General features: G+C 46.0%; 1 protein-coding gene across 3 annotated transcripts in view; it reads left to right on the top strand.

Annotated features, from left to right (window-relative positions):
- Nucleotides 1-22,318, top strand: part of GMPR (guanosine monophosphate reductase) — a 41,038-nt gene that overhangs the window by 5,587 nt on the left and 13,133 nt on the right. For 2 of the 3 annotated variants that reach the window (XM_014866399.3, XM_070515603.1), the window contains exons 2-6: nucleotides 2,491-2,610; nucleotides 4,812-4,895; nucleotides 7,696-7,869; nucleotides 17,485-17,566; nucleotides 21,272-21,378. In XM_014866399.3, the coding sequence (XP_014721885.1) occupies nucleotides 2,491-2,610; nucleotides 4,812-4,895; nucleotides 7,696-7,869; nucleotides 17,485-17,566; nucleotides 21,272-21,378 (567 nt within the window). The remainder of the gene's footprint in view (nucleotides 1-2,490; nucleotides 2,611-4,811; nucleotides 4,896-7,695; nucleotides 7,870-17,484; nucleotides 17,567-21,271; nucleotides 21,379-22,318) is intronic. The other variant, XM_044773212.2, reaches the window with a different exon arrangement.

Here is a 22,318-nt window from a genome sequence, read left to right as displayed (position 1 = left end):
TTAATGAAATTGTTTGTCAAGGTTGGAGGATAGAACAAAGTTTATGCAGCAGCTTGTTAGCTTGGCTCATAACCTTGAGATATTTAGAATGTGGTAGATGGGCCTCTCTTTGTCCTTTAAAGCCCCCACATATTGGGCTGTAGGACGGACTTTAATGAAGGGTGTTTAAAAAGAAGCAGAAACCTTTACTTTTGAGATGTGGGAGGGGTAGTTTATTACTTTACGTTCCCTTTCAAATCAGGCTTAGCAGAGTGGGAATTTGGAGGTGCTATATTTGGTGCCTTGACCAGCTGTGGCAGATGAAGTGCCAAGTTCTGTTCCTGGGAGGCTGGAATATTTAAACTATTTCTCTCTCTCAGTGAACAACCAGTCTATTTTGGGTGTGTGTGTGTGTGTGTGTGTGTGTGTGTGTGTGTCTTTCTCTCTGTGTGGACAAGGTCATGGAAGATAATTTTATTTCCTTCTTAGAATTAAGGATTGCGTAGAATCTACCATATGAAGAAGACTAGAAATGAAAGGCAAGAGTTCAGTGTCAAGGATGACCTTTTCAATGAAGAGCTTGTTTTTTGTGTACTGTTGATAGGTTTTAGGGTGCCAAGAAAAACCCATTGTGAGCTCAGCCGGGTGCAGAGTGTAGCAGCTCTTCCCATGCATCTTGGGAGGAGTATAAGATTAATTTGAGACCAAGGAATTCGGAGTATTTTAAGCCAGTGAAATCAAAATGTTAGAGGGCCATTAGCAGCATGGAAGATTGCAACTAATAGACCCCTTCAGTTATCTTTCAGAATGCAGATATAACTTGCTTCACTGAAGTAGAACCAAGAATCATAATGAAAGAAGTGGAGAAAGGGCTGAACTGCCACATATTCTCAGGCAATAACAGCATCTCATTTCCCCTCACTGATTGCCGTGTAAGGCAGTGCAGTCCTATTTATGGCATCACTCACCCAGGAAGCCTTCTGGACATGCAGCCCTGTGTGGAGAAGCAGGAGATGTGAAACGGCTCAGAGGCCTGAGATGTCTCATGGTGTTTTCTGACATGATGTTGATTGCAAAGTGGAAGTGGTCTCAAATGATAAAGAATAAAAGAAGGATCTGGAACAGTGGTAGGAAATGATTATTGCTGGTGTACTCATGAGCTGAGATTTATGTAGGTCCAAATTGTTTCAGAAGCATAAGATTCACACCTGTGTTCCTCCTGCCGGTTCTCCTTGAGGAGGCACCCACTTCCGGAATGGCCTGTGTCTGTTGGGGTCCAGCCAAGGAAAGAAACAGTGCTGAGTATTTAAAACGGGGAGTTTAATGGAAGGCATCCTGACATAGCGGAGACGCCAGATGAGGTATTGAGGCAGCGCAAAGATTGGCAGCAGTGAGGAACCACTCCCAAAGGGAGGAGGTGGTGTTCCTGGAGCCCAAGGACTGGGATCATTCTGTGAAAGCTGGAATCAAGATGATGCAGGCCAAGGCAGAGGGGGTCTGGAGAACTACCCTGACTACACTCAGGCTCTCCTCCCAACCCCTACTATCCTCCAGTTTCCCACCCAGTGACCCCATTGGATGAACTCAGCTAGAAACCAACCTGGAAAATGGAGCCTGCAGGAGATGGGCCCCCTGTGGTAACAGCAGAGCAGAAAAGGGTGATGAATGGATCTGTGAGCATACAGGCCTGGCATCTGCCCTGGGTCAAGGAAGTGTCTGACTGTGCTATCTCCTGGTGAGCGCCTGGCCCTAGTACACTGCGTTTGCTGAGCCCACCACCAAGGCCAGCTCTTGTTCTGGATTCCTGATAGCTGAGTTAGTCATAAATGCCCTGACGTTGGAGTTACAATAGAATTGGAGTGCCCTCCCTCCAGCCGTGCACAAGTCAGAGGAGCAAGTGTTTATGTGCATAGACATCTGGCTGCAGTATACCTCCTCCCAGCTCTTTGAAAGATGCTCATGATTACCAAACAGCTAAGAGAGTCAAACGGTTGAGGGATTAATGGTTTGCAGCTCACTGCAGGGTGAATTTGGAGCGTCTGGTTCTCTCGAAGGTGAGGATTAAAGAGAGGGCCGTGGTTGACAGGGAACCGTGCAGCAAAGTTTCCCAGAAGGGGGGTGATCTCTCCAGTCCATGGAAGGGGGGAAGATAACGTGTATGTGAGTGTTAAGGGCTAGGATGAACCAGGCTGGGACAGAAGGTGGCAATGGGATGGGAGAGGCTGATGAAGGAGAGAGCTGCCGATACGGAGGCTTGGCTTGATGGCAGAATGTCCACCGCCTGGTGCTGGCACTTGAGGATGGGTTAGCAAGGAGCCTCGCTCAGCTTTTCCACCTGGATCACCACCCCAGGAACTCTCCCGTCTTTGGAGCACCTGGCCCAGCCCCTAAGAGAATCAGGGATCAAGGGGCATACACTTCCTTTGTGTTCTTCCCGTTCACTCCAAACCCTAGAAATTCTGCACAAGTCACGTAAAGAGCAGAGCACTTCTTTTCCCTTTTTGCCGTTAGGTGGATCTTGAGCGCACCTTCACATTTCGAAACTCGAAGCAGACCTACTCAGGGATTCCCATTATTGTGGCCAACATGGACACCGTGGGGACATTTGAGATGGCAGTGGTGATGACACAGGTAGGACGGTGGGTTTTTTCCCCTTTGCTGTTCACACCAGCCAGGTTTTCAGGAGCCTACCCTGGGCTTGTTCAGACAGAGGGGAGAGGAGAAGAGTGAGACTTTGGGAAATTCGCTGTGGCCGATCTGTTTTGCTCTGAGTCTCATGCTTGCTGGAGGCCCTTTTTTCCTCCCTCTTGTCAGTCAGAAGATAGGTAGAGTCTGGACTTTGCCCTCACCAAGATGGTCTAGATCTGTCTCCGTTTCTTCCTTGAACATGCCCATGGCAGCTTTGGAAATTAGAGATGCAAAAAGAAGTTGGACATCGTGCCGTATTATAAAGTTAGACGAGGGCCATGTTATGGAAGAGTGACAGCGCCTTCAAAATTAAGACAGAACTGCTTCATATGCAGCCTGTGTTACAGCATTTATTACCTAATTATGGAGAAAACGTATATTGAGCATTTATGTCCCAAACACTGGGGATAATGTATATAATGTTGTCACAACTCCACCAGGTAGGTTCCCTTTAAAGATGAGGAAACTGAGGCAGAGAGAGAGAGGCGAGATGTAACTTGACCCAGAGCATTCAGCCAGGTGGAGGCAGAGCCAAGATTCAAACCCAGACTGACTCCAGAATGGGGGATTTACCTCCCAGCTTACACTGACAGATAACAGTACAAGCTCAAGGTCCCTTTTAGCCAGTTTACCAGTCTAGTTTCCTGTAAAGGGAGTAGCGCGTATCTGGACAAATAAGGAAAAGCCATTTGTGGGCAGGACCTTCGTCTGTGCGGCTGTGTCCGAGGGACAGCTTGCCTTATTCATCCTCGATGTGAAGTCTTTCTTCTGATGCGCACAGGCTGTGTGCATCTCTTTCCACTGACAGTGCCTGCCAAGTGAAAAGATAAATCCAATTAGTTGGAAGAGCTTCTTGCTGTGGGCAGCAAGTCTAACCTCAGGAGGTGCTGCGATTCATTATTAGTCAGTGATTAGAAGGAAGATTTTCAAACAAATTATGAACTCACAAAATGGAGTATGGGGTGGTCTGTCTGACTCCATGATCAGTTGTATTGTCTGTCATCCCTCAGCCCCCCGACTGAGCTTTGGGCCAGAGGCTAATAAATTAATTGCTAAAGGAGTTTGTATTTTTTTTCCCTATTTTTTCCTTGCTCTGCTCTGTGATCAGCCTTTGCTACTAATGAATTATGTATTAGTGTAAAAGTGGGTGGAATCAGGGAGCAGCGAATAGCCCTGATTAATTCACACGTCAAATTAGTAGTCCGTGAAAAACGTATGCTCTTGCTGTGCTCTTCCCATTTTCACAGGGAAGACTCCCCGTTAATGAGACAGTGTATACTGAAATAGCCAACCACGTGTGGGTGCTATGAATTTTCTATTTCTAGGGTCCACTGAGTTAGGGCAAGTGAATAAAGCCATAAAATTTTAGAATGGGAAAGTGTAGGTGGGAAAATAGACCCAGAGAAGTTAGGAGAGAGGACCTGACAGAGAGGAAGGCGCCTGAGCTCCGCAGTCAGATGTGAGTTTCATTCTGGTCTTTGCTCCTCATTGGCCAAGCAATTGTTACATGTCTTAAATTTAAATTTCTTAGTCTCCCTTTCTGCCCGTGAAGCTCGTATTACTGTGCAAAGTTGTTCTGAGAAGTAAATGAAATGCATACGAAGATGCCGGGTTGATGGTCATAGTTTTAGGACTATGATTTCTGTAATCCCCTCCCTCAAGAATACCGACTGCCTCATGGGTTTAGCTTTGAGTAAGCCATGTTTAGGTTGTGAACACAAAGCAAGGCTTTCAGGTACAAGTTGAGGTCCTTTTGGGTTGACTAAGCAGAAGTTGGCCTTAGGGCGGCCCCTCTTGTGGGCAGGGCGCCTGCTGTCTGAGCTGCTCTTGGCTTCACTCAGGTGGTGAGCTGGGACTGGGCTCTCAGAACACCCCTTATGCCTCTGCTGCCTCCTGGTGGAGCCTGCTAAGTCCTGAGTGCAGGGTTGTCTTCTCAGATTAGAAGGGAAAACACAGTTTTGTGATTTCACTGGTTACACCTTTGTCTATTTCTGGCTCCTCGGAGCGTGTTCAAAGCAAGTGAAGCGTGAATGGCAGGAACACCCGATGCTTTTGTGCTGTTGCCTCACCCTCCCCCACCGATGGAAGAAGGGAGGGAGGGCTCACTTGACTTCTCGTTGTAATGGTGCTGTTTTGTTTCCTAGCACTCCATGTTTACAGCAATTCATAAGCATTACAGCCTCGATGACTGGAAGCTCTTTGCTGCTAATCATCCAGAATGCCTGCAGGTATGGCTGCACCTGGTCATAAATTACATTTGTTGCAGAAAATCCTCAGGGTTGTCAAAAGGATTTGAATCGGCGCCAGATACATAACAGAGTCCTGAGAGAGACTTGGGGAACAGCAGGGTGTCCCCCAGCCCGTCATCATGGCCAGAGCTTTACCAAGGAAACCTGTATCCTGTTTTGAAAATACTAAGCTTTACCTGCAAGGAGTATCTGCTTTTATCCTTGAAAGGTGATGTGTTACATGAGAGCCTGTGGAAGACCATTGTTTCCTGCCGGAAGTGGATCCAGTCTGACCATTTCTCTTGGCTGTAGAAAAAGCATCTAATTATAACAAGTTGTTTTGGAGTTCAAAACAAGATGCCTGCTAGGATGGCTGTAATCAGAAAGGCGGATAATTAATAACAAGCATGGATGTGGAAAAATTGGAATCCTCCTGTATCATTGTGGGAATGTAAAATGGTAAAGCTGCTTTGGAAAACAGTTTGGCAGCTCCTCAAAGGTTAGGCGTAAGAGTTACCGTAAGAACCAGCAGTTCCATTCTTAGGTGTAGACTCAGCAAATAGAAAAATAGATGTTCACACAAGAACTTGTACACAAATGTTCATAGCAGCATTATTCATAATAGCCAAAAGGCAGAAATAATCCAAATGTCCATCAACTGATGAATGGATAAGCAAAATCTGGTATATCCATACAATGGAATATCACTCAACTGTAAAAGGGAATGAAATACTGATTTGTGCTACAGCATGGATGAATCTTAAACACATTTTACTAAGTGACAAAGCCAGACACAAAAGGCCACATATATGATTTCTGTTTACATGAAATGTCAAGAATAGGCAAACCTGTAGAGACAGAAAGTAAATTGGTGGTTGCCGAAGGCTGAGGGGATGGGAGGTTTTGGGGGTGAGGTTTGGGGGTGAGGATTTGAGAGTTTCTTTTTGGGGTGATGAAATTGGTAGTGATGATGGTTGCACACAACTCTGAATACACTAAAAACAACTGAATTGTGCACTTTAAATGAGTGAATTGTATGGTATGTAATTATATCTCAATAAAGCCATTATTATTTGTTTTTTTAAAAAAGGTAGTTTGAAAATAACAAAAAGCCCCAGTATAACATCTTGACTTTCCTCCTGGCACATTTGGGTGTCTCTGCGCCAGTGCCCGCAGAGAAGCCTGTCTGCGTTCGAGATGCTGTCCTCCATGATCAGATCGTTTGTGACTGGGCTGGCCTTTTCTCTTTTTTTGCTATGTTTTATGTTTTATGTGTGGATTTTGATTAGTGAGAAGGTGATTTTGGAGATAAAATAATTCTGGCTCAATAGCAAGTCCTTCGTGTTTTACATCTTGTTTTCAAGTGAATTTTGCTTGTTTCACCTTCTTCCCCTCTTCTCTGTAAGAAGTTTGGGGAGCAGTGATTTTTTTTCTTTTTTTTGGTCATACCTCCGACTTCTTTATGGGAGTTTTTGGCAACATATTAATTGAAGGCCTGGCCTTCATTACCAAGAGTGATCATTTGACTTACTGCCCCTCACTAAACTAAAGGCTAATTAAAAAGGGAAAATGTTAAAAACTCAGTGACACCGAGAGAAGCTAACTGATCTGAACTTGCACCTGCTGAACTTAAACAAATGAAAGGGAAAATTGAAAAGGTGACAAGGCTCTAGTGGGAGGGAAAGAAGGTGTGATTGGGCTGGCACTGGTCAGCCTGTCAACGTGAGAATGACAACTGGAATAAGCGCAGAGAACTGGAGTAAATACGTATTGTGTTACCAGTCTGCCTCCACTCAGTATCTGGGTTGTAGCTACATTGTTGTGATTTTTTGGGAATAACAAAGGATGTTAAGCTATGTCCCTCATCTGTGGTTTATGGTTTAGAGATAGGAGTTAAAATATAAATATTCTTATTAAGGGTGAGATGCTGACTCTGGGCACGATCCCATGGCTTAGTGTGGCTAAGGCATAAATTACTGAAAACAAGTCTTTTCCCAAAGAGCAGATTTTGAGAGGAGCAGAGGGGTGGATTGGAGGGCACTGCTCCTGTGGAGGTTGGGGGAGGGGGCATCACAGAGGAGGGTCTGGTGGCTTCAGATGTAAACACGTACAAGCACACTTGGGAAAGATCATTTCAGGCTCATTCGTTCTTGCACCTGGGACCTTTTGCCCTCTTAATAGGAACACGGACTTGTGGCTCTTTGTGCCGCTTATGATTTGCGTGTTGTGACAGTACTGCATTGGGAGGAAAGATGCAAACAAGAAGTTGTTTTATCAGAGGAGTTTTAATTATCTTCCACTCCCTCCTGCTCCCCAAGCGAGATGCTCCGGGTGATGGCCACGGCCTTGGTGGGAGGAAGCCTGTGTTGACTGGGCACCCTTGTTCTTCCTGCCTCCCCTTCTCCAGCAGGAGGAGAATTTGCACGAGCAGCTCCACGATTCAGAGTTCCACATAGAGAGCTTGAGGAAATTAAACAAAAGCCGAGGATGAGGTTTCCCGTATTTCAGAATCTGTTTACTGGAAAGAGTCTGTGGCTGATGTCCAAGGTTAGGGATATATAGGCGTTGTAATGGTGGGAAAGATAACAGAGCCAATGTTTCGGTAACTTAATAAATGAATCTCCTTTACCTCCGAGATTGCGTATTTCTTGAGCAGGTCCACTGGGTGTATATCTGATCAGGGTAAACCTCAAATGTCATTGTACTGTCCCCAGAATAGGTGAATGGGTGGAGGCAGGGTCTGACTTCTGAATGTTCCATACTGTTCATGTCTTGCACCTCTTGGTTTATTTTGGTACAGCATGTGGCCGTGAGTTCCGGCAGTGGGGAGAATGATCTGGAAAAGATGAGCAGCATCCTGGAAGCCGTGCCGCAGGTTAAGTTTATTTGCCTGGATGTGGCCAATGGGTATTCAGAACATTTTGTGGAATTCGTGAAACTTGTCCGTGCCAGATTTCCAGAACACACTATCATGGTAGGTATGGTGGAACCTTCTCTAGATGTGGAAGCAAAGAGAGAGTTGTTCGGTGTGTCAGGGGGAGCTATTCTCTTCAGAGCTTTTGGTGCCTTCTTATTAGAAGACTTGTTGAGAATCATTAGGAAGAGGACAGGCACCAGCTTTGGAAGATCTGAACACTGGCTCTCTATAAAAAATAAAATCCAGATCAACACCATAGGGTGTTGGCTCCTCATGTCTGTGAAATATCGTCAGATGTGATACCTTTAAACAAAGGTCTGTGTCACTTTTAAAAAAGAATATATTTTGAAAAATGAAAACAATGTAACCAGGTTTCAGTTGAACATATTTATGTCATCTGTGCCCCACTCCTGGCTTACCAGGAGAAAACTCTGCTCGAAGAGTTGAAATCCACAATATGAACATTTTGCAATAGTCAGCTATTATTTGAAAATCATTTGGTATATCATTTTTATCCCGAATCTTTATTTGTGACTTTTCCTGCCTTTTTTGTATTTTCCTAATTATTAACACCTTTCTTAGTTAGAATGTATATTATTGCTGGGAAAGGCAGATTTACAGAAAAAAGAAATAGAAGCTCTAGGGTTAAATTTGGGCTTTTGGAAAATCTATATTATGTGTGTCTTTGCTGTTCTTAATTAACTTGACAATTATAGATTGACCACTAGATAGATAATTTACCTAACTCTTCTTTTTTTAACTTTGAATTTTATTTCTCCTCGCATTTCATCGTTGTAAAGAAGTTGGGAGACAAGAATTATTTCTATTGATAGAGTTAAATCTTCCATTAAGGATTTTTAGGATAAATATTTTTATGCTTTCTAGTCATATGAGATGAAAGGATTAGGAATTGTCTATTGAGTGCCTACTGTGTTTCAGGAGGTTTATGTCTGTTCTTTGTTTTCTTTAAATCTCTGTAAGAGTAGGAACTGTTGTCCCAAACTTGCCACAGACGAGGAATCTTAAGATCTGATTTGTTGTTACACTTTGGGATTTTCACAAGGTCACACTGACGTTGAACAGCAGAGCTGGAATTTGAAGCCAGGTGGTCTGAAGGCAAAGTCTCAGCTCTGGCCCTTGAGACTTGTTAACATGCCCCGTCCTTGTTAACTCCAGTGATAAAGCTGCCATGTTCCAGTAGGCGATGTGTGTGTGACCGGTTTCGGCTTCCTAGTTCTGAGGTGGGGGGTCGACCGCCCTCAGGCTTGCTCGCTGGAGGGTGATGAAGTTACCCTTTGTCTTAACCCAGCGATCATCATGAGGCCCCAACTGGCTTTTCTGCCCCCAACCCTGTGGTGACTTTTTCTCATGAAAGGGGAAGCAGGAAGCTGGACTTGTGGGAGAGCAGAAGCCCCCAGCCAGGACCTGGTAGCCCATAAACAGCATTTGATATTAAACATAAATTCTGAGAAACAATGTCTGCCTGGCCGAAAGAACATGACAAATATTTGTTGACTAGGAGATGAATCTTTTGTTCATTCACTCTGGAGAGCAGGAGATAAGGCAGGCCCAGGATTGCTGTTGACCTTCCTCCTCCTCTGAGATGGTGGTGTCTAGACCTTTCCAGATCTTTCCAGTTTACCTCTAGTGTTTTAATTGCCCTGGAGATACAAGGGACTAATAAACTTGGGAAGTTGTACTTTCCATCTACTGGCATTTTTGGGTATAAGAATTAGTTATGACGGGTTAGGAATAAGAAATTATACTTAATGAGGCAACTTAGGGGTTCCGCTTTTTTTCTTTAGTAGTTCGTGTATTAAATTGTGAAATATGGCATACCAACAGAAAAGTGCGTACAACATGGATGTTTAATAAACAGTCATAAAATAAGCAGCCCTTCAGTTTACCTATACCAGGAAGCCCCTTCTCCCACCTCAGACGCAAGCCCCAGCCCGGGTCTGGTGATCATTTCCTCCCTTGTGTGTTTCTGGTTTCACCACCTCCTGGTGCATTCCTAAACAACAGCATTTGAATTTCCCTGTTTTTGAACCTCGTCGAAATGGTAATCAAACCGCACGTCTTTTGTATCTTCTTTCGCTCAATCGTATGTTGAGATGCACCCGTGTTGCTTTATGTGGGCTGTATGGTATTCTGTCCTTGGAGCGAATCTTCAATAGCGTTTCCCAGGTGCCTCACTTGCCCTCTTCCCCCTCTCTACTTTGCTGCTGGTTGTAACACTTAATATCGCCAACTTAATGCCCCTGAAGTTGGTGTGAACACATGAGCTGAGTCACAATGGGCAAGTCACATCGCTTCTGAACCTTTTTCCTCACGGGTAAAAAGGAGGTTGAGGATAATACTGGCTGGAGTATTATTGTAGGGATAAGATGGGCTGCTGTTGTGTAAACATGACACTATTCACAAATGGTTGTTCGGTGGTAGTAAGTACCATTGAGGGGATGTGCTGTGAGAACTGAGTCAGAGATGGACGGCTGATGGAGAGGAAGAAGGGGCGGTGGCATGACGGTCATTTGTTTTTGTTCTAAGAAGAGAGAGAAGACATGTCCCTCTTCCTTTAAAAAGGATAGTGATAGTAGAAATCCACTGGAGCCCCAGAGCTTTCCATTGCATGCTCCAAACAGTTGGCCATGAGTTTTCGCTCCCAGCTGGCCCTGCTGAGAGCTCTGGCAAGCTGCCTGTTGTAGAGCCCAGAGAGTCTGTGTTCCACCCCTCAGGGCTGAAGACCAGGGGAGGGGGGGCAGGGCAGGCAGGAGGCGGGCTGGTAGGAGAAGGGGAAGGGTGTTGTTGCCAGAGCAGAGCCTGGGGGTTGCTATGGGGGATGGGGCTGGGAGGGGGAGACTGACTGGCGCAGAGTTCCCACGGCCCTCTGGGCAGGCACCTGCAGCAAGTGCCTCCAGCGCTTGCTGGCTGGCCTGGGAATGTGTCTTCATTGTTCTTGTTGGTTTCCCCAGCAATGAACAGGAGACTTTGGCGAGATACATGTTTATTCCTGAGCCATTTGCCTGCAGTGACCCCTGAAATGTCTGATTCATTCAGAAACCTCCAGTACTCTTAGGCCCTTGATTTTTGGAAATACACTTTGTCTTAGGCCTTTTGGAGGCATTGTGGGGATGCATTACCCTTTGTCCAGTGTTTTGGAACTGGAAGGTGTATAATGTGGGTGCTGAGTGTTATTATGATCGTTACAATGTAGTGAACAGAAAGGGTGCTCAGAAATGTTCTCGGCAGAGGCTGGCAATTCCAGGTGTCTGCGTCAGGAGTGCGGGCTTGTCACTCCAGGACATCCTGGATTTATGTGTGCACCTTTGGCAGAAAAGGGTCCTATAGAGGTGCTGGCTGTAAGAAGAGTGTAACAAGTCCTGTGGCCATTTGCCTGGTGACTTTCAGAGGAAAGGGAATAATGTAATCTTGGGTACAGACTCAGTACTGTGGGAAAAAGGCACTAGCATGGACGAGGGATTTTTCTTTTAATAACAACAAGTCTGGGCCAGCCCCATGGCCAAGTGGTTAAGTTCCGCAATCTGCTTCGGTGAGCCCATGGTTTTGCTGGTTCCGATCCTGGGTGCGGACATGGTACCGCTCCTCAGGCCATGCTGAGGCGGCGTCCTCCCACATGCCACAACTAGAAGGACCCACAACTAAAAATACATAACTGTGTACCAGGGGGCTTTGGGGAGAAGAAGGAAAAATAAAATCTTTAAAAAAAAAAAAGTAATAGTAACAAGTCTTTGCATAGGAATGATAGAACCTGCTTTTATTAATGCACAACTTAGTCTTAGAAAGGTGAAGGAACTTTCTGGGGAATCACACAGCCAGTAAGAGGTGGGCCTCTGGTTCGGAGCTAGGCAGCCCGCCCTCAGGGCCTGGGATCCTCCCATTATACCCTGCTTCAGCCAGCCCACGTGCCAGCTCATAGGATGTGGGGCTCCCTAGGTTGGGTCTGAGAAATGCTCTTGTGCTGGTGGCTCTTTCTGACCTGGTCCTGAGAAGATAGGTCTCTGACACCTAATCTGTTTAGATTACACTGGAGGTCCAGCTGTGCGCCCCTGGGGAATGCCACGTCAGCCGCGGTTGGCCCATTCCCAGGTAGCCATGGGCACAGCCTCGGCATTTTCATGTGTGGCCAGTGGCTCAGTCACCTGCCTGCTTTCTTTCCCTAGCACTCATGGTCAGACAAGTTCCTGAACCACATGGAGATATCTCCTGCTCGCCACACCTCTTCCCGGAGACGCAGACACGCTTCACTGTTCCTTGCAGGTGTCAGTCGTGGGCAGCCTTACCAGTTGAGCGTGCCTCACTGAAGTACAAGGGACTTGTTATGGCTTGACAACACCTCTCAGGCTGAGTTACCTGGATTTTCTGTTTTCACCCTCTTTCTGGCACTGGTGTGGACCGGGACTTTGGTGGAAGCTATGAAGGGCCTCAGAGATTCGGGTGATATTTGTCTCTGAGAGTCACATAGTAAAGTCAGTTTAATGTGCCATGAAGGGTGGTTATTGCTCTGATAGCATCTCGTACTCCCTGGTTTGACTTGGAGGGAGAGGGACATCTTCCATGTACTTGAGAGAAGGCACCAGCGTTAATGGTCCATCAGCCTACATTAGGAGCTGGCAAACTGGCCCACTGGCCATATGCAGCCTGCTGCTCTTTGCCGACAGCTCCCTTAAATCATTCTCTAGAAAGGATTGTTCTTGGCAGAGGGCCTCACAAGAGTCAGTAAAAAGTGGGTAGAGAAGTTCGTGTTTAATGAGTGCAGAATTTCAATTTGGGATGCTGAAGAGCTCTGGAGAGGGATAGTGGTGATGAATGCACCACACTGTGCATGTACGTAATGCCACTGAACTGCACACTTAAGAATAGTTAAAATGGTAAATTTGATGTTCTATATATTTGACCATAATTAAAACTCAAAAAAAAAAAAGGCAAAAGGAGAGTGAGTAGAAGAGGAATATACAAGATCTCTCAAGTGAAGGCCCTCACGTTTTACTAAGCGCCCAATGAGAGCTGGGCATTGTGCTGGGACTTTTTCTTTGTAAACCTTTCAGTGACAACAAGTGGGTATGATTAGTCTCATTTTATAGAGGGATAAATTGGGACTCAGGGTTGAAGTGATTTTCTTAAAATTACACAGTAAGTGTGAGGCCCGTCATTCTACCCTCCACCTTTCTGAACTTATTTTACCGTATGTGTGCAGGTCTGCAGGAAAGCGGGAAAAATCGGGGCAAAACAGTTTTGATTTTTGCCCAGAGGACTTTTTAAAACGGTGTAAAAGTACTCACTTTCGTCGCTTTTTATGTCTTTTTCCCTGGGTGCCCACACATCTCCTTGGCGAGGAGGAGTGTTGGCTGCTGGCAGAGCCTGGCGGGGCCTGGATGGTGCTCGGTCTCCCTGGGGAGGGGTGTGCCTAGCGGAAGTTTCCACCCAGCTGCTTTGGTGCCCAGGTGAGGGTCCGTAGCTTCCGTTTTGTCGTGGCTGCCTGAGAAGTGGCCGGGCACGAACTGCCTGAGCAGGATGTGCTGCTGGGTGCACTCAGTTCAGACCATCCAGTCTCCGGCCCGCCTGCACAGGAGGTGCTGCAGGCCCAACCACTCGCCTGACCCACCCACTGCCTCACACCCCTGCCTGGAGCTGCTTCCATGGTGGGCTGGCCCTTTTCCTGGAGGCTGACCATACTCCTGTTCTCATTCTCCTTTGTGATTGTATCTTTTCCTTTTTCTCCTTATTTTTGCCCTTGGCTGCAAACTTGTATAGACAGCTCTTTGTGTTCCTGCAAGTGGAAATTCACCTGTCCTGTCCTCTCTCAGTTGTCAGCATTCTTTCATTGTCCTCCTGCTTGAGGCACTTCGTGATCATTCTGGCTTTTTCCACCCTCGGCAGTGACCACCACCTAACCAGTGGTTAAGGAGCCACACAGGCAGCTGAAGGGGAGACAGGGACCCCCGTGGAGGCCTCTGGGCTAGCGAAACAATGCCACCTCCTCCATGCTTTTAAACTGCCTTTGATCGTCCGTGGTTGTACCTGGTTCGTCCATCATGAGCTGACTTGAATTAATTTATTTCGTATAAAGTAGGCCCTTTAAAATAAAATGATTTGTAGGCAGCACCAGATTGAGGGGGGAAAAAATCTACATCGAAAATGAAACTCTGTAGGGAGCCTACAGTAGCTTCTTTATGATTTTAAATTTTTAAATTTATGTGAATTTTAATTAATTTTTGAAATAAATTTTTAATATCTAGCAGATCAGCCAGTCAGGAAGAATGCACTCGGAGTCTTGTTTCTCAGGTTCTTTTTAAGTTCTTTCTTGGTTGCAGAGTTCCTGCTGGTCCTCGTGCTTTAAAAAAAAAACAAACAAACCCCCAACTAAAAGCCATCATATTTAATTCTAAAAGTGATGCAGTTTCTGCTGTAAAATCCAGAAAATTGTAAAGAAGGAAATTAATAAAAATCAAACACTTCCTTCACATAGACATAATTTGTCGGCATTTTGGTGTATTTTTTCGTGTACACATGTGATTGTTTTAATAAAATTGAGATCGTACTGTTTCCTTCTGTTTCCCCTAACATCATGCTGAAAGCATTTGGGCATTTTCCCATGCCATCAAACCAATCTTAAAAACATCATATGAATTGGCCATAGATTGTTGAACCCTTCCCATATGGGGGAATATATTTTCACTTTTGCGCTGTTGTAAATAACGCATTCTTTAGTTAAATCCTTTGACCTCGTCTATGATTATTTCCTTGGGAGAGAATCCTAGAAATAGATTTATTGGATATACATATTTCTGTATTTCTTCTATATGGGCAAATTGCTTTGTAGGAAAACTTGTCCTAAAATAGACATTCCACCAGCAGAGAAAGAGAGTGTGTTTTCTCTTTAGCATTTAGTGTTTATAATCACTGATAATTTGTTAAGTGAAAAGGAGTACCTCACTGGTATGTTAATTTGATTATGAATGAGGTTAAACACTTTCCCACTTTTTATCAGCCACTTCTGTTTCTTCGCTTGTTCATGTCATTTGGCAGTTCTGAGGGGGCTGGCATTTTTCTTGTACATCCAGACGAGCTCTGTTTTACTGTTAGTCACCCTGTGTCATAATGGCAGGCATTTTTCTCCACCAGGTTATTTGCCTCTTAATTTTGTTGCTTATATGAGTATGTGTGATATACGTACATGAGTTTTTTATGTTCATTTGGAGAGATCTATCATTCTGTTTCTTTCACTGTTATGCTATTACAAGGATTCAAGGTTTTCTTCTGTTTGGGGGGATACAACTTTTACTTTAACTCTGTAATCCACCTGAAGCTGCTTCTGGTGAAAAGTATGAGTGATAGTCTATGTCTTGTTTCCAAAAGATCCCTTTTCCTAGCCCTGTCTGTTGAAATATCGTTCCTTTCCTCACTGACTTGTAATACCACCTTTATCATGTACAGACCATCCCTGACTTAGAATTTTCTGACTTTGAGATGGTGCAGAAGCGATAGGTGTTCAGGAGAAACTTTACTTCGAGTTTCAGACTTTACTCTTTTGCCAGGCTAGCGATATGCCAATGATACTCATGATGCTGTGCAGTGAGCCGCAGCTCCCAGTCGACCACATATGATCACCAGGGTAAATGGCCACTCTCTACCCATCCGACCATTCTGTTTTTCACTTTCAGTACAGGATTCAATAAATTGCATGAGATCTTCATGCTATATCATAAAGCAGCGTTTGCATTAGCTGATTTTACCCAACTGTAGGCTAATGTAAGTGTTCTGAGCCTGCTTTCGGTAGGCTCAGCTAAGATCTTCCATAGGCTTGATGTATTAAATGCATTTTTGACTTAACAATGTTTTCAGCTTATGATGAATTTATCAAGACGTAACCTCATGGGGACACCAGCAGGGTGTTCAACAATGACATCTACTGGGAGATCGTATCAGGTTCCCCAGGTCAAGGGCTCAGTCCCACAAGATCACTCTCCACTTCAGACACCAGTTGCAAGCCCAGGTTGTCACCTGTACTGCTGACCTACTGGCTATAAATTAGAGTTTCCCACAACCCCCTCCTTGGGTTCAATTAATTTGCTAGAACAGCTCACAGAATTCAGGAAAACCTGTTTAACGCACTAGGTTACCGGTTCATTACAAAGGCTGTTGAAGGATACGAATCAACAGCCAGGTGAAGAGAGAGGAAGGATGACATCCCGAACAAAGGAGCTTCTGTCCTCCAAGCTCAGCACCGAGGCTTGTGGAAGCCCTGGTTCCTCAATCTGGAAGCTCGCCCACCCTCCACCTGGAGGTGGTGGAAAGGGGCTTGTTATGAATAACAAGAAACCCATTTCACGTTTATGGCTCTGAAGGTTTTTGGGAATTGAGGACAGGACCAAATACAACAAAAGATGTTCCCATCGCTCTTATTGCTCAGGAAATTCCAAGGGTTTTGAGAGCTGTGAGCCAGGAACTGTGGGTGAACACTAAATATATATGAGAAATATATTTTGGTTATGTGAATCATCAAATATACGTATTTCTTATAAATCACAATGTCGCACAAATGTTCTAGTCCTCTTCCTGGGCTGTCTGTTATTTTCTGTTGTCAGATGCTGTTTGGGTTAAAACAGCTTTGAGCCCCCTCATCACCCTTTTCCAAGATCCTTTATACAAAGTCACTTTGTCTAAGTTAAAAAAGAAGAATTCCCTCTGGGAATCAATTCCGTGAAAATACACTGGGACTTCAATGCAAAAAAAATGAGTAGAATGAGTAGGGATGCATTTCCCAAAATAAGACTTTGCACAGTTGTGAAAATTCAGTCAGGCATCTTGCCAAGCATCCTATGTACCCGCTAAAGAATCCACAGGGCAGTGAGTTGTAATAAAAAGGGCTATTTTTACGCTCTCAGACTCCTGCAGTGAAAGAACTTGTACAATTTCCAAACCAGATGCATCCTTTTGATTTTTAGATTCTGCCACTTCCTGGCTTCTGTATTTATTCTTAGGGCCATAGCTTCATGTTCTGAAATTGAGCATGTTCCAGTGCTGTTGGTCCATCAGGGTTCATCTGCCCGTTTATATCCAGCTGGGAATCTCTGACCCCAGGGTGGGACACCCAGATGCTTTCCTGGCTGTGAGATGAGCAGTGGTTTCCTAATCCTTGGTCCCTGGAGTTCCGTAGAGGTTCAGGGGTTTTACAGTCTGTGAAGCATTTTATGCCCAACAATAAAGATTTTAATCAGCGGAGAGAGTGTTTTGTTGCTTATTTTATGAATTTGGATTCTCTGCAAGGTTTTGTTTTGTTCATCGCTGAAATGTTCAAAAAGCCCTGACCTAGGTACCCTAAGGTCTCTTGGAGTTCTAAAAGTATATAGTTCCGTAGCTTCTCATGCTATCGGCTCACCCAGATATAGTGCCCAAGTGTCCTATTCTGTGCTCCTATTCAATAGAGAAGGAAATCAGGAGGACACCCTGGCCCACCAATTTCAGACTTAAAGTAGAGTCAGGAAATGGATGCAGTGTTTCTCTCATTTTTATTTGTTTGTTTATTTTTTTGTCCCTTGGCTGCCCAGTGGCTTCAGGAATACTTGTGTCCAGGTGTGGAGTTCCTCACTCATTCATCTTTGTACCACCAGGAGTAGTTCACGATCGCGAGCTGTGTTCTTTCTGTCTCAGGCAGGGAACGTGGTGACAGGAGAGATGGTGGAAGAGCTCATTCTTTCCGGAGCAGATATAATCAAAGTGGGAGTTGGACCAGGTAAGACTTGCTGGGAGCACAGCAGAGGGTGTGTGTGGAGAGGATTGGGGTCTGGGGCTTAGCGGGGCTGGAGATGGCCAGAACAGAACCCGTGAATGATCCATCCACAAGTTTAAAGCACATTTCTTTGGGAGGGATTCTTGAGCTTCTGAAGAAGGTCCTGATTAAGAATGTTATCCAGCTGCTTTCTGATGCCCTCGGGGAGCTTCTCAGTGAGCTTGGATGAGGTTAGAATGGAAGGTCCTGTTTCAGAATATTAATGTGGAAGAAAAGAATGCAGGTTTCACTGATGATCCCATATACCTTGAAGAAGAAGGTGATAGGTGAAGAATCTATGGGGACAGTTAGGGACATGAATGACTTAAGTTTCTGTGAGTGTTTGAGGGACCCCAAACATTGCAAATAGGCATGCAGCAGTGAGGCTACATTTGAACTTGACCCATGGCCCAGGCAGTTAACTACCTTTGGCTCCACACCTGATACGTGATCCATCTCAGATTTTGCCCATTCTCTCCTAAGACTGCCCATTGGCATTTTGAGCGGAGGGATGAGGTGGGGCCTTTCTATCCATATAGTGGGTGGCTCCATTTTCTCTTGTTGGTATTTGCCGTCCCCTTTGGCCATCCATGATCACGAGCTTCCACATTTTCAAACTCTTTATTGCTGTGTGTTAAAATTCTTCCTTGCCCATCCATTATTGACCAGATACAACTGGGGAGAAGGAAACAAGATACTCATTTTCAGTTGGGAATAAAAAGTCACCCACCCAAAAGACACTACTACCAAAAAAGGAAGCAAACCATAAACCAGCATGAGAGGAGTCTGGGGAAGCGCTGCTGGGAGGCAGACAGCATTGATGTGACTTGGCACAGTCTTCAGCCTTGAGGGAATAGGATGTACCTGCGGGGACAGTTAGGGAAGAGGAGCCCTGGAGGCTCGTGGAAGTACCCAGGCTTTTAACACACAGGGAGAGTTTCGAGATTGGGCTTTTTATATTGCCACTTACTCAACCCAATTTGTAACATATTCTGAGCAAGAGGAAAGATTGTCTTACTGAGTGTCTGTCATTATTGAAAAGTCAAAGAGAGGCTAAGGCCCAGTTCTTGCTTACAAGCAGCTCCCCGCTTGGATAGGCTGGAATAGACCAGCTTGGAATAGAACAGAATAGGCTGATAATAGACCAGGAAGACTCTTTTTTTTTCTTCCCCCCAAAAGCAGGGCACTCACCAGTCACCTATTTAATCAGATATGTATTGAGTGTCTCCTAGCCGCCATTGTGCTGGGTGGGTGCTGTGCAGGACGTGAAGGGTGTAAGCCACCTTCTCGGCTCTCTGTTGTTTTTGACGTAATCTTGAGCATTCAGCTGCTCTTGTGTCCTTCATGCACATCCTCTGTGTACACAATCTGTTTGCTCAGGAGATCTGTTATCCTTCCACTGCTCCTGTGTGCCTACCCTGCCCCCACTCCCAGCCCCTCAACTCTGTTTAGAATGTGACTAAAGAGATTTAAGGGGCTGTCTGAGTCTGACATAGTAGAGCCTCTAAATTGATTGGAGATGATATTTACATTCTACAAATTCTTTAGAGTCGAAACACTGGACATTGTATATCTAAATGACAGCATTAGAAAAGGTTCGTTATTGAGTAACTCCTGGGAACTGGGGAAAAGCATTAAAAACGGGCCCCTGCCCCTCTAGCTGGTAGAAAATATGTGCCCCATTTCTCCTTTCAGCCTGGGTGTTAAGATCGCTCCCATGCCTTGTTTGAAACTTCTTCCTTGGTTGTTTCCAAGAAAGGCGGTTGTCCTAAACCTCTGTCATCCCTCACCGCTGCAGAGCTCCAGTCCCCTGTGGCTGAGGCCCTGTCTTCCCTCGAGGATCCGGTTGAGTGGGAGGGAAGGAGAAAAGCCACCCAGAGATCACGAAACTCATTCTGCCTCGCACAGTGCACATCTGGTCGCTGGGCCCAAGGGTGCCTTGGTGGGGAGGGCAGCTTGGAGACTCCAGGATTGTGGGTGACACGTGTCATGAGGATGGACACAGAGATGGGTTCTGCCCTGCAGCTGGATGGATGCAGGAGAAGGGGTTCCTTCTGTTCCGGTTTCCCTGCTGAAGCCAGCCTGGGAGTATAGACATGGTTGTCTGTCTGCCCCTGCTCCTGAAGATTCCTGGGGGAAACTTGTGGGAAGCTGTGAAGGCCGTGGTGGTGGTGGGGAGCGGGAGAGGTGGCCGGGGCTCTCAGCTTTTACACTGGCCCCAGGGCTCCCCATAATCGACACCACAAGACCTCCAGCAGGCACTGAATGAGTGGCGAAGCAGCAGAGATGGAGATGTGGGTGACTCACTCGTGCTTGAGTTCATGCATTCCTTCAATGACTATTTATAGCGTTTTATTATGTACGAGGCTCTATTCTCAGCACTGGATCTACAACAATGAATATCCACGGAGCTTGCCATCCAGCAGAGAAAACAGATCCTCGGTTCTTACACAAATAGTTCTTTAAATGCCCCTTTTTGAAATAAGTGCTGTGACGAACAACTTCCCTGAGGCAGTGACATTTGAGACGAAGCCTGAAAGATGAGAAAGGGATGAATGTACCATGGGGTTGGTACAGAGGGGAGTGTGCAGACAGAAAGTACATCATGTACAGAGGATCCCTAAGGTGGGAAGAACTCTGACGGGGGAACTGAAAGGTTAGCGTGGCTGGAGCTAGTTAAGCAGGGAGAAAGAAGAGAAGGGTAGGAGGTGGGAGAGCGGGTAGCAGGGGGACATTGAGGAGCTTGATCTAGGTGACCTCAGGGTGCAGGGGTGCTCACTTGCTGGGAGAAAGGAGTGAGACTTGAGTGAGGGGACGTGCTGGAGCTGCCAGTGCTGTTGGCATGACATTGGTCCTCACTGGGGTAATACTCTGCACACGGTCAACCAGGACTGGAGTGGACCAAGGCAAAGGCAGAGGTCAAGGGGATGAAGTTGTCTAGGAGGCTGGTGCAGTCCTGAAATGGAGGCTGACCTCAGAGTCCAGGCTGGACGGGACTCTGGACTGGGTGGGAGATGGACTGAGCTGATGAAGAACAAGAGGCTGGGGCATGTGGAGGACATGAGTGAGGGTGCAGGAATACGGTTAGTGCCGGCTCCCTTTTCTCGAAGGATTACTGCAGGCCAACCGATTTTCATCCCTTGTGCCGCTTAATCTCCACTAGAACCCCATGAGGTCAGTGTTTTTATTTCCATTTCACAGGTGAGGCAGTGAGGCATAGAGAAGTTAGAATTTAACGAAAATTGAAGGTAAAGAAGGCTCGAGCCCGTGGGAGGAATTTGAGAGGTCCCTTGAAGTATAGTGTGGTTGCGTGGAAAAGGGAAGGAAAGTGGAAAAGAATGGGAGTTTAAGCATGGAGAGTCTGCTTGACTCTTAAGTGGGAGCTGATGTCATAGGAGAGAGTGACCGGGCGTAGGGTGGATGGTGTCCTGGGCATCAGCAGATGATGGTGATGAGGACCTGAAGGGATGTGTGGACAGGGATGTGGTTATAACCAACTCTCTTGAGCTCCTGGGCAGCCCCTCCCCTCCAAACTCTCATCTGCCATGGAAAGTTTACCCCCAGGAAATTGGGGCAGGGCTATGGGATGGTGATGGAGGGTCATTTTGTGTCACGTTCTGCTCATTCATAACCATCTCTCTTTGGGGTCCACTTTTTCCTCCATGCCAGGTTCTGTGTGTACTACCCGCACCAAGACGGGCGTGGGCTACCCCCAGCTGAGTGCTGTGATCGAGTGTGCAGACTCTGCCCATGGCCTGAAGGGGCATATCATCTCCGTAAGTCTCTGAGTGGGGAGTTGCGGGGTGGGAGGGTCTCTGCTCCCTGGCTGCCTTTCATCCCGTCGGCATCCTGTGGGCTTGGAAGTGAGCCGGGCACTGTGGTCCCAGCAGTGACATTTGGCAGAGACGCAGGCCCTTCTCCCCCTTACTCTGTGGTAAGGGCGGCCGGCACATTAGTCAGTAACTCTAGTCAATAACAACTCAAGGTGGTAGGTAGCTTGATGGGGGATAATGTGGGGAGCTTTGAGAAAATGAGAGGGCCGTGTACTAGTTTGCTAGGGCTGCCCTAACAAAGTACCCCAAACTGGGTGACTTAAACAAGAGAAACATATTGTCTGACAGTTCTGGAGGCCAGAAGTTTGAGATCCAGGTGTCAGCAGGGCTGCGTAGACACTAGGGAAGGCTCTGGTCCAGGCCTCCTGAGCTTTTGGTGGTTCCTTGGCTTGTGGCACTGTAACTCCAGTTTTCACATGACATCCTCCCTGTGCATGTGCCTGTCTTTGTGTCCGAATTTCTTCTTTTTCTAGGAACATCAGTCATATTGGATTAGAGGCCACCCTGCTCCAGGATGACCTCATTTTGGCTGTTCATGTCTGCAGTGGTGTCAGATAGAGCAGATTCAGTGGCATGTTGGGGGCAGAAGTTAGATTTTTGTGGGTTGAGAAATGTCTGAGAAGAAAATGAGGAGGAGCAGAGACAGTGACCTGACACTTTCATGAGGTTCCTGGAAGAACAGCACTGCAGTACTTAGCCACTTCAACTTAAGGATTGAGTGAACGTCAAGTTAAAACTGTTTATCTGTAATTCTGCTCTACCTTTATCGACGTGACCACCATTCAGACAGTTGAAGAGACTTATCATGTCTATCTCCTCCTAGATGAGATGCTCAGAGCAGGACAGACCACGTCAGATGTAATTGGGTGGACCCAGGTAGAAC

The sequence above is a fragment of the Equus asinus genome, chromosome 8 (assembly GCF_041296235.1).
Source record: "Equus asinus isolate D_3611 breed Donkey chromosome 8, EquAss-T2T_v2, whole genome shotgun sequence".
Lineage (NCBI taxonomy): Eukaryota > Metazoa > Chordata > Mammalia > Perissodactyla > Equidae > Equus > Equus asinus.
Note: the sequence above shows the minus strand (reverse complement) of the source record. Positions and strands in the feature narration are given on the sequence as shown.